Raw genomic sequence first — 15,628 nt, 5'->3', positions numbered from 1 at the left:
ATGAAAAACAGAGGTGTTTCGGCCCTCCAGGACCGGAATTGAAGAACCCTGATGTAGCCTATGATGCAATACTCAATAAAAACGACTTAGCCTACATTTATTTACAACACCACCGCAGAAGCTTCGCTATTAGGCATCTTCCCAATTAAGTAGCCTAGTTTTGTTTATTGGCTACTTGAAGAGAACTAAGAATAATAAAGCCCCCTTTACTGGCTCAAATAGCCAACCAATTAGCCTGTTACCAACCCTTAGTAAACTAGTGGAGGAAATTGTGTTTGACCAGATACAATGCTATGTTACAGTAAACAAATTGACAACAAACTTTCGGCATGCTTATAGAGGAGGACATTCAACAAGCACAGCACTTACACAAATGACTGATGATTGGCTGAGAGAAATTGATAATAAAAATATTATGGGGGCTGTTTTTTTAGACTTCAGTGTGGCTTTTGACATTATCAATCATAGTCTGCTGCTGGAAAAACGAATGTGTTATGGCTTTACTCCACCTGCTATATTGTGGATAAAGAGTTACCTGTCTAACAGAACACAGAGGGTGTTCTTTAATGGAAGCCTCTCCAGTATAATCAGGATCAGGAATTCTCCAGGGCAGCTGTCTAGGCCCATTACTTTTTTCAATCTTTACTAATTACATGCCACTGGCTTTGAGTAAAGCCAGAGTGTCTATGTATGCGGATGACTCAACATTATATATGTCAGCTACTACAGGGACTGAAATGACTGCAACAAAGAGTTGCAGTTAGTTTCAGAGTGGTTGGCAAGGAATAAGTTAGTCCTAAATATTTCTAAAACTAAAAGCATTGTATTTGGAACAAATCATTCACTAAACTCCAAACCTCAACTAAATCTTGTAATAAATAATATGGAGATTGAGCAAGTTGAGGTGACTAAACTGCTTGGAGTAACCCTGGATTGTAAACTGTAATGGTCAAAACATATTGATATAACAGTAGCTAAGATGGGGAGAAGTCTGTCCATAATAAAGCGCTACTCTACCTTCTTAACAGCACTATCAACAAGGCATGTCCTACACGCTCTAGTTTTATCGCACCTGGACTACTGTTCAGTCGTGTGGTCAGGTGCCACAAAGAGAAAAATTGCAATTGGCTCAAAACAGGGCAACACGGCTGGCCCTTGGATGTACACAGAGAGTAAACATTAATAATATGCATGTCAATCTCTCCTGGCTCAAAATGGAGGAGAGATTGACTTCATCACTGCTTGTGTTTGTGAGAGGTGTTGACATGTTGAATGCATGGAGCTGTCTGTTTGAACGACTGGGACACAGCTCAGACACCCATGCATACCCCACAAGACATGCCACCAGAGGTCTCTTCACAGTCCCGAAGTCCAGAACAGACTATGGGAGGCGCACAGTACTACATAGAGCCATGACTACATGGAACTCTATTCCACATCAGGTAACTGATGCAAGCAGTAGAATCAGATTTAGAAAACAGATAAAAATACACCTTATGGAACAGCAGGGACTGTGAAGCTACACAAACATAGGCACAGACACATGCATACACACACGATAACATACGCTCTATACACACACGTACACATGGATTTTTTGTTGTAGAAATGTGGTAGTGGAGTAGGGGCCTGAGGGCACATGCTTAGTGTGCTGTGAAATCTGTTATGAATGTATTTAAATGTTTTTTTAAATGTATAACTGCCTTAATTTTGCTGGACCCCAGGAAGAGTAGCTGCTATCTTGGCAGCAGCTAATGGGGAGCCATAATAAATACAAATACAAATACTAGGGGCTATCACTTGCAGCCCACCTCGAATTCTACTAGAAGAAGAGCCGAAATGAGTATAACATCCTGGCATTTAAACCATACTCGATTTTAGAAAATTAACATACTTTAAAATGTTTTATTTTTGCATACTGAGAATGCGTCATGCGTTGTGACGTAGGCAGTAAACTCTTCTCCCATCCTGCCTCCCCTTTGTACGCCCGGTCCGGTCTGGACCCCGGCGCGATGCTCCCCCTCTCAGTCCTCCCGCGATGCACCAAGTCCTATCTGGACCCTGGTGTAGGAGCCCTCGACCCTGGAGCGGGGCTGACGTCTAGTCCCGGCCCAGCAGTCCTCCCGCGATGCACCAAGTCCTGTCTGGACCCTGGTGTGGGAGACCCCGACCCTGGAGAGGGGTTGACGTCTGGCTCCGGCTCGGACCCCAGTGGAGCGGATGGCTCCAGCATGGGGGAAGAGTAGACGACCGGACCCGGACTAGGAACCGGTGAAGCGGACTGCCCTGGCTCTGGTAGGGAGCAGATAACCGGAGCTGGACTAGGCACCGGTGGAGCGGACTGCTCTGGCACTGGAGTGAAGCAGCTGACCGGAGCTGGACTAGGCACCGGTGGAGCGGACTGCTCTGGCACTGGAGTGGAGCAGATAACCGGAGCTGGACTTGGCACCGGTGGAGCGGACTGCTCTGGCACTGGAGTAAAGCAGCTGACCTGCGCTGGACTAGGCACCGGTGGAGCGGACTGCTCTGGCACTGGATTAACGCAGCTGACTGGAGCTGGAGACTCTGGACTGCAGACCATCGCTGGGCCATGGACCATCACTGGAGTCATCGGGCCATGGATCATCACAGGAGGCTTCGTGCCATGGATCATCACTGGAGGCTTCGTGCCATGGATCATCACTGGAGGCTTCGTGCCATGGATCATCACTGGAGGCTTCGTGCCATGGATCGTCACTGGAGCCCGACAACAACCGACAGCTGCCTCTGATTGGGAACCACACCCGGCCAACATAGAAATATATAAATTAGATTTCACACCCTGACCAACCCAACTAGAGATCTCAATGTCAGGGCGTGACACCAGGAAGGAGCAAGAGACATTCAACTTGGACCCTGTTGTTGTAACCGTTGTCATGGTAACCCGACAGCTGCAGTTTTTTATTCTTCCATTTAAATTCAGACATTCCACTGCTTTCATTTCTTCACATTCACAACAGTAAGTAAGCAGCTTGCCATAGCCTACTTGAAAATAATTACCTTGTATTTTCCTGTTGGCTACTCAAAACGTTGTCAGATAGCCTATGTTCTGGTAATTATATGAGCTGGTTAGGCAAATAAATCCATTATTAATTTGTTTATACACTATGCAGGTCTTAAGAAACATTATAAGACTAATACAATTTATTTTCAAAAGAACAGAATACCATATTTTGAGTTTAATTATGTTACTGGTCTGCTGCCCCATGCAAATGAAATCGATTGTTATTTTTTTCCTTCTTTAAACAGACAAGAGACACACTTAACATACATTCCCTTGATCACAGTCAATACACATATGGACTATATTTTATAGTAAGAATTAATATAACGGAATATAACAGGCTAAAATATTAATAATATTTTCCCCACACATTCTAACTTGAATGTCAAGAACATGTGGAACCGCTGTCATGTGACATGTCCACATTTTTTGGCCCATGTCCTCATTTGTTTTTGCTGTAGAAGCATTAGAATCTGCTCTGTCCGATCATGTAAAGAAATAAATAATCGGACCTGGATGAACCTCTGTAGGATGATTTCAGAAAGATGCTTTTTTGATCCACGTTGGATGTGATAACATCGCACACTGTCTCGTCTTTGAAACTCCCCAACAGTTATTTTGGCTGAAGACAGCCTACTAGCGATTTGTAGTTTAAGTTAGAAACATATGCATATTAACCTCTTAAGGATCGGACTATTTTTTTCAATTTTCGCCTAAAATGACATACCCAAATCTAACTGCCTGTAGCTCCGGACCTGAAGCAAGGATATGCATATTCTTGATACCATTTGAAAGGAAACACTTTGAAGTTTGTGGAAATGTGAAATTAATGTAGGAGAATATAACATTAGATCTGGTAAAAGATAATACAAACAAAAAACATGCGTTTTTAATGTTTTTTTTGTTCCATCTTCTTTGACATGCAAGAGAAAGGCCACTAGATGGCAGCAGTGTGTGTGCAAAGTTTCAAATTGATACAGTGAAGCGTTGCAATACTGGACTATTTTGTATCAAGTCTGCCCAAATGTGCCGAATTGGTACATAACATTTTCAAGTACATAGCTATAGAGAACATACAAAAATGATATGGTAATACAAAATGTAAGTTTACACACTCCCAGGAATGTCATACATGATGGATCATTAGCTTATACACTAACTTTCACACATCTAGATGGCCGGGCGGGGTGGGTGTGGAGCCAGAGAAAGCAGGGGTTCAAACTGTAGAACCCAGTTCCTACATTTGAATATAAAAATTGATTTTATCAAACAAAACTATGCTACATTTTATCTCTGGGACCCTTAGGATGACAAATCAGAGCAAGATTACTGAATGTAAGTACATTATTTACCTTCAGAGGTGAATGTATCAAACCAATTGCCGTGATACATTTGTTGTTGTTGTGCACTCTCCTCAAACAATAGCATGGTTTTTTTTCACTGTAACAGCTACTGTGATTGGACAGTGCAGTTCGATTAACAGGAATTTAAGCTTTCTGCCCATATAAGACATGTCCTGGAAAGTTTGCTGTTATTTACAACAGTCATGCTAATCACATTAGCACACGTTAGCTAATGCACCAATCCCGTAGAGGTTAACCCATCATTTATTAGCTAAATATAAGTGTCACGCTCTGGCTCCGGGACTGTGTAGTTTGAGCCAGGGTGTATTCATTTGGTTGTGTTGGGTATAGGGTGTGTTCATTTGGTTGTGTTTGGTTTTGGTTGTAGTGTCTTGTCTCGTCATGTGACTCCCAATCGGAGGTAACGAGTGTCAGCTGTCGGCTCGTTATCTCTGATTGGGAGCCATATTTATACTGTCAGTGTTCACCTTAGGGTTGTGGGTTTTTGTTCCATGTTTCAGTCTGTGTACTGAGGACTTCACTATCCGTCATTGTTTATTGTTTTCTCGTTCGTGCACTTTAACTTTAATAAAGTCATGTTCGCTACAAACGCTGCGCTTTGGTCCACTCCTTCCGTAGACGGCCGTGACAGAAAAACCCACCAAAAAAGGACCAAGCAGCGTGTCCAGGAGCAAGGAGACTGGACATGGGAGGAAGCGCCGGGTAAGGAGATCGAGAGGCTGGCGATGGCCCAGGTGGGCAAATCGTGGTCCTGGGAGGACATGCTCGGGGGCAAGGGACCTTGGGGGAGGATCAAGGCCCTGGCGAGAGAGGAGCAACGGCGTCAGCAGGGCCATCGTCGGAAGGACGAGAGGCAACCCCAAAAAGTTTTTGGGGGGGGGCACATGGCTTGGGCGGCTGGGCAGCAGGAGGCTGCCACAGGGAGACGTGGAGAGAAGGCTACCGGATTACGGGAGCCATTGGCGAGTAGAGGGAGGGAAGTAGTGGAGGCACGGCGTGAGAGACTGAGGTGTGTTACCAGTCCGGTCCGGCCCGTTCCTGATCCCCGGTTAAGGCCAGTGGTGTGTGTTCCCAGTATGGACCGGCCTGTTCCTGCTCCACGCACAAAGCCTACGGTGTGCGTCGACAGCCCTGTCCGGCCTGTTCCTGCTCCACGTACCAGACCTACGGTGTGCGTCGCCAGCCCAGCCCGGCCTGTTCCTGCTCCACGCACTAAACCTACGGTGTGCGTCGCCAGCCCAGCCCGGCCTGTTCCTGCTCCACGCACTAAACCTACGGTGTGCGTCGACAGCCCTGTCCGGCCTGTTCCTGCTCCACGTACCAGACCTACGGTGTGCGTCGCCAGCCCAGCCCGGCCTGTTCCTGCTCCACGCACTAAACCTACGGTGTGCGTCGCCAGCCCAGCCCGGCCTGTGCCTGCTCCACGCACTAAACCTACGGTGTGCGTCGCCAGCCCAGCCCGGCCTGTTCCTGCCACCCGCACCAAGTCTACGGTGCGCGTCGCCAGCCCGACCCGGCCTGTTCCTGCCACTCGCACCAAACCTACGGTGCGCGTCGCCAGCCCGGTCCGGCCTGTTCCTGCCACCCGCACCAAGTGTACGGTGTGCGTCGCCAGCCCGACCCGGCCTGTTCCTGCCACTCGCACCAAACCTACGGTGCGCGTCGCCAGCCCGGTCCGGCCTGTTCCTGCCACCCGCACCAGGTCTACGGTGCGCGTCGCCAGCCCGACCCGGCCTGTTCCTGCCACTCGCACCAAACCTACGGTGCGCGTCGCCAGCCCGGTCCGGCCTGTTCCTGCCACTCGCACCAAGCCAAGGGTGCGAGTCGTCAGCCTGGTCCAGCCCGTTCCTGCTACTCGCACCAAGCCAAGGGTGCGAGTCGTCAGCCTGGTTCAGCTCGTCCCTGCTACTCGCACCAAGCCAAGGGTGCGAGCCGTCAGCCTGATCCAGCCCATTCCTGCTACTCGCACCAAGCCAGGGATGCGAGTCTTCAGCCTGGTGAGGCCTGTTCCGGCTCCACGCACCAGGCAAAGGGTGCGTATCGTCTGCCAGTTCCGGTCCATTCCTACCTCACGCGCCAAGCCAGGGGTGCGCGTCGGAGGTCCTGATCCAGCAAGCTGGGTTAGATCGGACCGGGGGCACTACGGGGGGAGTGAAGTGGGGTGGTGGTCAAGCCCGGAGCCGGAGCCGCCTCCGAGGAGCAACACCCACCCAGCCCTCCCCTATTTTGGGGTGTAGGCGCGGTCGGAGTCCGCGCCTTTAGGGGGGGGTACTGTCACGCTCTGGCTCCGGGACTGTGTAGTTTGAGCCAGGGTGTATTCATTTGGTTGTGTTGGGTATAGGGTGTGTTCATTTGGTTGTGTTTGGTTTTGGTTGTAGTGTCTTGTCTCGTCATGTGACTCCCAATCGGAGGTAACGAGTGTCAGCTGTCGGCTCGTTATCTCTGATTGGGAGCCATATTTATACTGTCAGTGTTCACCTTAGGGTTGTGGGTTTTTGTTCCATGTTTCAGTCTGTGTACTGAGGACTTCACTATCCGTCATTGTTTATTGTTTTCTCGTTCGTGCACTTTAACTTTAATAAAGTCATGTTCGCTACAAACGCTGCGCTTTGGTCCACTCCTTCCGTAGACGGCCGTGACAATAAGGGCCTTTAGATATTTACCAGTCTAAGTCAAGAAAAAAAAAGAAATGGCAGTGTGCATTCCCCCAGGCTAAATGCCAAAGCATTTCTGTGACAATAGACACGAACAGCTCAAGGACAGACATACATTTAAATGGAGAGAAAAAATGCATTTAAATCATTTCTGTGAAGCTTTGTGGTTGACAAGGACAAGTTTGATGTCGGACAACAATCGAATGTTCATGATTTAATGCGTGCCAAAGACGGTAAGATGAAAGGCGACGTTTATACTGAGCGGTTGGCGGGACTTTTAAATACATTACCGCAATCATGACTAGGTTAGTTGGCTGAAATAAAAGTACAGGCTTTGTTGCTGGCAATACCTTTCAGATATAAAGAAAAGGCATCAAAACATTGGTGCCATGGTAAAGTTGGCGGGAAAATGTATTGGGGTGAAAGGTATAAGAGAGAGTGAATGAGAGGAATTCTCATGGGGAGTTCTACTGTATCTCCAAAAGAGAGAACTGCACTATATCTCCTGGCCAGAGAAAGAAGAGCTGACTGTTGATAGGGAGGGACATGAGTGTCATCATCACTAATTTGTTCACTCTGCAGTTCTCACAATCTATTTAATTGGATAATTACAAGGTTCACCATAATGCCAAGCCTCAAATGAACCACTTATATCAATTAGCATCAATCACATCCAAATCACCACAAAGCTAAATCTTTGTCATCCTCACATGTACAATGCAAATCTGCATTTCTATACTATGAGATTTAGCTCATGTAGAATTAACTTTAGATGTAGTTAGCCGTACTCATGTTCTGACATTTTTTAAAAATTCTTCAAACGATGACGTAAACTCTTTCCCTGAGGTTTTATAGGGGAGATAAATGAAAAAGCTTGCAGATCTGTGCAGCCCAGCGTTTGTTGTTATAAGATCCCTGCTAAGTTCACTTCCCTGACCCCTGAGGCTCCCCTCTCCTCTTCTCTCCCGCTGCTCCCCCTCCTCTCTGTGGTGTGGAATCCGTGAGAAGACCCCACTTTACCAGCACTCCAGCAGCAGGGCTCCACACTCAAAGACGACTCTCTCATTAGCATGCCTCAGGACTCTCCCCAGACTCAGACTGCTTCTGACAAACAAACACAGCCTCTCTCCAAGTCTCCTCTCTCTGTCTCTCACTGTCTGTGTCTGAATGTCTCTATCTGTCCCTACTCTGTCTCTGTCTGTCTCTGGTCATCTCTCTTGTTGTCTCCTTGTCTCTCTATCTCTGTGTCTATCAATCTATCTGTCGCTCTGTTTCTATCTCTAGGAGACTCTTTTTTTATTTCCCTCTCTCTTTCTCACTCTCATTATTTCAGGCATCCTTTGTCAGACTTTTCTTCACTTCTCTCTGTCTCCTTCTATTTCCTAATGCCTCTACCATACTCATGTTTTTTTTTCTTTCTCTTTCGTCCATTCTCTCCCCGTCTTTCCTCTTTCACCCGTACAAACAGCGGAGATGCTCCTTTTTCTTGTTCGGAGGGGAGGGATCATCCACCTTTTCTTGTGTCCTTTTATGTGCGAGTTAAAAGTTACCAGATGGAGGGGAGACAGCGGTCAGAGGTTGTTAATGTATGCCACGGGAGCAGGGGGCATTTGGTGCAAATCAGAGGCCTGCCCCCCTCCCCCAAACTCCTCCCGTCCCCCTCCCCCACTTTAACTGTGGTCGGATGGGAAAGAGAGGCTGGCAATTGTGAGCTGACATACATTCTCCCCCATTCTCCCCCAGCAGCACACAACACAGAGTGGGGCTTTCATCAAGTGGAGCCCCCCAGCAGCCAAAGGAGGGGGTCCCTACTCTTCCACACACATCCCCTCCTGTGATGTAACCAGTCCATTCTAACCAAGCAGGCAGGCAGGGCAGGCAGCCCCCTAATTGTCATTCATGGTGCGCCTCCCTGAGCCCGAGACGCCTCAGAGGAGGGAGTGTCTATGGGGGGTGAGCAGTGGGGTCGGTTGATGCATAGCAAGTGGATCCATAGCTACCCAGGCTGAATGCCCAAACAGTCAGTCAGTGTAAATAAAGCAGACTTCCTGGGAAAGTGGGATCTCAAGTGACGTATGGTGGAGCATTAGGTTAGCTGGCAGCGTTGCTTGTGGACCTCTAAGCTACAACCAAATCTCATCCGACAAGACCTCTGCATCTTGGAAAGGAACTGTGATATACTAGGAGCTGTGCTTCAGTCAATCAGGGCAGCACAAGAGAGAGAGTGCAGGACAGCAGGAGCGAGAGGGAACGTGCAAGTGAGAGAGAGTGAGGGAGAAAAAAAGAGAGAGCGAGAGTGAGTGGAGGAGAGAGAGCGAGGGAGAGATAGGAGGAGAGAATTCTGCTGAATGGAAGCATTTTTGGTGGATGGGATAAAACCAACCATGGAAACTACATCAGAAGATAACCAAGAGCAGAGCCAGGAGAAAAAAGGTACCAGAATGAACAGTAACAAAGGAGATGTTTAGCTCTTCTCACCACCTTGTTTACTGGGGCTTTAGCCTACTTGAGGCTGCTTGGGTTCACACCACACAATAGCAGGGTGGACTCTGTTCAGCGGGGGCTCCATTCACACACTCAGTGTCTCATCGCTCCGCTTTAAGCAATTGCAATCTCACTCTGTTTTTCCTCATTCAATACAGTCGATGATGTGATGGTTGTATGTGGTGTTGTATTTCTGTGTGTATTTCTGTTGGACATTGCACAGTAGATTACCCATGCAATATGTGGAATATGAAGAATATATGAGAGGCTGTTGCAAGTGTATTGGGAAGGCATTGATTGCTTGTGCATGAGACCTTATTTGTTTTCTATGTCGGTGTCTCTGTCTCTCAGCGTGTGGAGGATGATTTATTTTATGTTGCTGTTGTCACTGTCATTATTGGTCCCCTTATGAAGGACATATTTCATGTCTCATCATTAGTGAATGTTTATTACTCTACTGTGAGTATTGGCTGTTATCGGTGGGTCGCTGGTAATGAGGTTGATGAGAGTGTGTGTGTGTGTGTGTGTGTGTGTGTGTGTGTGTGAGGGGGGAGGGGGGGGGGGGGGGGGGTGTCAAGACAAAGAGACAAGCACATCATCAGTCCCATACACAGCGCTACAGATTAATCACTCCTCTGGGGCAGAGGCTGGCTGATCTGTCAACACCACACACATGCACACACAAACACGCATGCACACAACGGTAGACATTCTCACACAAACACACAACCACATCGTCAGGAATCAGTTGCAGGACAGGGATATATTGATTTGTTCTCCTCCTGTTTCTTCTGGTTCTCCCCCAAGAGAAAAGGCTACCTTTCATATCAAAGCACACAAATGATCAAATCAAATCAAATCAAATTTTATTGGTCACATGCGCCGAATACAACAGGTGCAGACATCACAGTGAAATGCTTACTTACAGCCCTTAACCAACAGTGCATTTATTTTTTACAAAAAATGTAAAAATAAAACAACAACAAAAAATTTCGAGAGAAAAAAGAGCTATATATACAGGGGGGTACCGTTGCAGAGTCAATGTGCGGGGGCACCGGCTAGTTGAGGTAGTTGAGGTAATATGTACATGTGGGTAGAGTTAAAGTGACTATGCATAAATAATTAACAGAGTAGCAGCAGCGTAAATGATGTGTGTTTTTATGTCATTGATGTTAGATGTATCGAACAGTAATCAAATACATCAAAGGCAGATGGGATGTTGATTTATTGGTCATTATATTAACCTTTATTTATTGGAATTATTATGTTTTGGTAGTACCAGCTCACATTTCTCTCTGTTCAGGTGGACAGTTCCAGCAGGATTGTTGCTTTGGAGCGTTGGCTGTTTTCCAGAGCTAAAGCTTTTGACAAGACCAGAGAGGCTTTACCAATGCACTCTGTTTGTCACTACCTTTGTTTACAGTGCATTTGGAAAGTATTCCGATCGCTTGACTTTTTCCACATTTTGTTACGTTACAGCCTTATTCTAAAATGGATTAAATGTTTTTTCCCCCCTCATCAATCTACACACAATACCCCATAATGACAAAGAAAAAACAGGTTTTTAGAGATGTTTGCAAATGTATTAAAAATTAAAAACTGAAATATCACATTTACATAAGTATTCAGACCCTTTACTCAGTACTTTGTTCAAGCACCTTTGGCAGCGATTACAGCCTCGAGTCTTCTTGGGTATGACGCTACAAGCTTGGCACACCTGTATTGGGGAAGTTTCTCCCATTCCTCTCTGCAGATCCTCTCAAGCTTTGTCAGGTTAGATGGGGAGCATCGCTGCACAGCTATTCCTTCTGGAAGGTTCTCCCATCTCCATAGAGGAACTCTGGAGCTCTGTCAGAGTGACCATCGGGTTCTTGGTCACCTCCCTGACCAAGGCCCTTCTTCCCTGATTGCTCAGTTTGGCCAGGCGGCCAGCTCTAGGAAGAGTCTTGGTGGTTCCAAACTTCTTCCATTTAAGAATGATGGAGGCCACTGTGTTCTTGGCGACCTTCAATGCTGCAGACATTTTTTGTTACTCTGTGCCTCGACACAATCCTGTCTCGGAGCTCTACGGAAAATTCCTTCGACCTCATGGCTTGGTTATTGCTCTGACATGCACTGTCAACTGTGGAACCTTATATAGACAGGTGTGTGCCTTTCTAAATAATGTCCAATCAATTGAATTTACCACAGGTGGACTCCAATCAGGTTGTAGAAACATCTGAAGGATGATCAATGGGAACAGGATGCACCTGAGCATAATTTCGAGTCTCATAGCAAAGGGTCTGAATACTTGTGTAAAAAGGTATTTCTGTTTTGTATTTTTAATAAATTAGCAAACATTTCTAAAAACCTGTTTTCACTTTGTCATTATGGGTATTGTGTGTAGATTGTTGAGGATTTATATTTATTTAATACATTTTAGAATAAGGCTGGAAAAAGGGAAGGAGTCTGAATACTTTCCGAATGCACTGTATACCTGAAGATGTCATATCACACACACACACTCACACACACACTCACACACACACACACACACACACACACACACACACACACACACACACACACACACACACACACACACACACACACACACACACACACACACACACACACACACACACACACACACACACACACACACAAACAAACACACACATCTCAATGTCATTATGAATTACAGTAAACAGTAGTCTGAATAGGCAACCCCAGTCATTGGCAAGCATTAGCCAGCATAACATTTCTTTGCTCTGCAACACAAGTAATCAATACGATCCTTTGATGTGTGAGCGAGGTTAGACCACTTCATCCCTAGAGAATGATCATTGCTGTCTTTCTAACTGCTGATCCACCTCGTGTCTAGGAGTGTGGAAAATCCTAATACCTCATAAATAGTGTTTTGGCCGCGCCTCAGTGAGTGGAACAACAAGCAACAACACTTAGCCCTAGCAGCAACCAGGGCACATCTGTTAATAATGAAGCTAGATGGCAGATTAGGCCTGAGAGCTGTTATTAGCTGCTCAGTGCTGCTCAGTGCTGCCAGGCTGACTGGGTTTAGTAACAAGGGTGAGGAGGAGTGCTGGGGTGTGTGTGTTGCTTGATGTAGAACAGAAGATAATTTAAGAGAAAAATTGGAGGACGTTACTGTTTTTATTTTGTCGTTTGTGTTCTCTGTTGGCAGCTTCTACCTTGATACTGCAGTAGGAAATACAACCCAACACATGTCAAATGGCATAACTGTCCTGACTGTAAATCACATCTCTATAGTATTAATAGGGAGCCAGGAAGCCACAAAGTATTTAATATATACTGAACAAAAATATAAACGCAACATGCAACAATTTCAAATATTTTACTGAGTTACAGTTCATGTAAGGAAATCAGTCAATGGAAATAAATTCATTGGGCCCTAATCTATGGATTTCACATGACTGGGAATACAGATATGCATCTGTTGGTCACAGATACCTTAAAAAAGAGGTAGGGGTGTGGATCAGAAAACCAATCAGTATCTGGTATGACCACGATTTGCCTCATGCAGCGTGACACATCTCCTTCACATAACGTTGATCAGGCTGTTCATTGTGGCCTGTGGAATGTTGTCCCACTCCTCATCAATGGCTGTGCGAAGTTGCTGGATATTGGTGGGAACTGGAACACGATGTCGTACGTCGATCCAGAGCATCCGAAACATGCTCAATTGGTGACATGTCTGGTGAGTATGCAGGCAATGGAAGAACTGGGACATTTTCAGCTTCCAGGAATTGTGTACAGATCCTTGCGACATAGGGCCGTGCAATATCATGCTGAAACATGAGATGATGGCGGCGGATTAATGGCACGACAATGGGCCTGAGGATCTCGTCACGGTATCTCTGTGCATTCAAATTGCCATTGATCAAATGCAATTGTGTTCGTTGTCCATAGCTTATGCCTGCCCATACCATAACCCCACCGCCACCATGGGGCACTCTGTTCACAACGTTGACATCGCCCACACGACGCCATACACGTGGTCTGCAGTTGTGAGGCGAGTTGGACGTACTGCCAAATTCTCTAAAACGACATTGGAGGCGGCTTATGGTAGAGAAATGAACATTCAATTATCTGGCAACAGTTCTTTTGGACATTCCTACAGTCAGCATGCTAATTGCACACTCCCTTAAAACTGCACATTTTAGGGTGGTCTTTTATTGTCCCCAACACAAGGTGCACCTTTGTAATGATCATGCTGTTTAATCAGCTCCTTGATATGCCACACCTGTCAGGTGGATGGATTATCTTGGCAACGGATACATTTGTTCACAACATCTGAGAGAAATAAGCTTTTTGTGCGTATAGAACATTTCTGGGATCTTTTAGTTAAGCTCATGAAATATGGGACCAACACTTTACATGTTGCATTTATATTTTTGTTGAGTGTACAATGGAAGTGTTTTTCCTCATGCAATAGCTACCTGTCTGCAGTTATCCTCCCCATACAATAATGAGAACAGCTGTCATGATCTGCATTGCTCAGCCTAAAGATTCAAGATTTTACTGGTGGGCTTTATTCGGTTCCCACAGAGGGTCCCAGGCAGCTGTTGGGGATTGAGGGGGTCTGTGTGGGGGCTGTGTGGTGGTGTTGACAGGCTTTGGTGGGTCACGTGACAGCTGGTGTTGAGGGATGGACGGGCATGAGGAAGCAGCCCTAGCTGTGGAGGTGGAGTCGATGGAGGGGTCTGGAGCTAGAAACATGTGGATGAGCTACAGCAGCAGGGTTTTAGGTCAACCCCCCTCTTCCATATCACTTTCTCTCTCTCTTTCGCTCTCTCTCGCTCTCTCTTTTACACACAAACGTCTCTCTCCTTCTATTTCTCTCTCTATCTCTGTATCTCTCTATCTCTAACCCTAGTCTCTCTTTCTCCTCCTCTCTCTCTCTCTCTCTCTCTCTCTCTCTCTCTCTCTCTCTCTCTCTCTCTCTCTCTCTCTCTCTCTCTCTCTCTCTCTCTCTCTCTCTCTCTCTCTTCTCTCCTCTCTCTCTCTCTCTCTCTCTCTCTCTCTCTCTCTCTCTCTCTCTCTCTCTCTCTCTCTCTCTCTCTCTCTCTCTCTCTCTCTCTCTCTCTCTCTCTCTCTCTCTCTCTCTCTCTCTCTCTCTCTCTCTGGACAGTCTGCTCTCCCCATATCTCTCCTAATGAGCCATCTGATTGACACAGGGGATGATTCCTGTTGTCTTGTCAGATGCCCAGATCAACAGGATGCTTCTGGAGTGTGAAGTGGGCTGCCACCCATCTCCTCCGCCGCACTTTGTGCCAGCGCAATGCATGCTGGGCGGACAGGATGGAGCTCTGTGGTTGGCCTGCCCTGTGCTCCAGTCCAAACTAAGAGGCTGGAAGAGCAGGGCCCTGGACCAGTGCTGCTCTGAATGGGACTTTGAGACTGCAGCTTGACGGGCTACACACACTGGCTCTTTGTGTCAGGGCTCTTTTGACTGCCATCCATACGGCAGTTTCTCTCTCTGTCTCACTCTCTCTTTGTGTTTCTGACTCAGGCTCTATAGCATGACCATAGTAATGAGAGGCTCAACAGTTTGGCATGGTGTGACTGCAGATGGTCACAGTTGTTCTGTTCACTTCTCACATCCCTCCTTGTCTCTCTGTTTGTCTGTCTCTCAGAATACCTCTTTCTGTCTCTGTCTCTCGCTCTCTTGCTGCTTAATCTCAGCCTCTGTCCCTCTTTCTGTCTCTCTCCCTCTCCCTTGCTCTTTCTGTCTGTCACTCCCTGTCACTTCCCTATCTCTCTCTCTCCCTCTCTCTCTCGGTCTGTTCTCAGTCCCTCCCACTCTTGCTCAGTCTTTCTGTCTCTGTCTCTCCCTCCCTCACCCTCTCTGTGTCTTTTCAATCATGAGGGAGGGGATGAGTGGAGGGAGAGTTATGGGAGTGGTTTAACCAGGATATCAGGCAGACCCTAGGAGCATGTGAAAGTCATCAAAGAGAAGAGGGCCAATGTGATTTTCATTTGGAGCAGCACTCTATTCGGGGAATGCCAGGAGGCTCCATCTTGTGTGTGATTACGTGTGTGTGTCATCCAGAGAGAGAGTAAAC

The 15,628-nt window shown here is 46.7% G+C and overlaps 1 protein-coding gene across 2 annotated transcripts in view; it reads left to right on the top strand.

The window, feature by feature from the left end:
• Nucleotides 1–15,628, top strand: part of gpm6bb (glycoprotein M6Bb) — a 47,955-nt gene that overhangs the window by 20,365 nt on the left and 11,962 nt on the right. The window contains exon 1 of one of the 2 annotated variants that reach the window (XM_084161722.1): nucleotides 9,443–9,494. The exons of the other annotated variant lie outside the window; for it this stretch is intronic. Within the exon in view, the coding sequence (XP_084017848.1) occupies nucleotides 9,446–9,494 (49 nt within the window). The 5' untranslated portion in view covers nucleotides 9,443–9,445. Of the gene's footprint in view, nucleotides 1–9,442; nucleotides 9,495–15,628 lie in introns of those variants that run through there. 2 annotated transcript variants of the gene reach the window in all.

This window comes from Coregonus lavaretus (genome assembly GCF_964263955.1).
Source record: "Coregonus lavaretus genome assembly, chromosome: 5".
Classification (NCBI taxonomy): domain Eukaryota; kingdom Metazoa; phylum Chordata; class Actinopteri; order Salmoniformes; family Salmonidae; genus Coregonus; species Coregonus lavaretus.
Note: the sequence above shows the minus strand (reverse complement) of the source record. Positions and strands in the feature narration are given on the sequence as shown.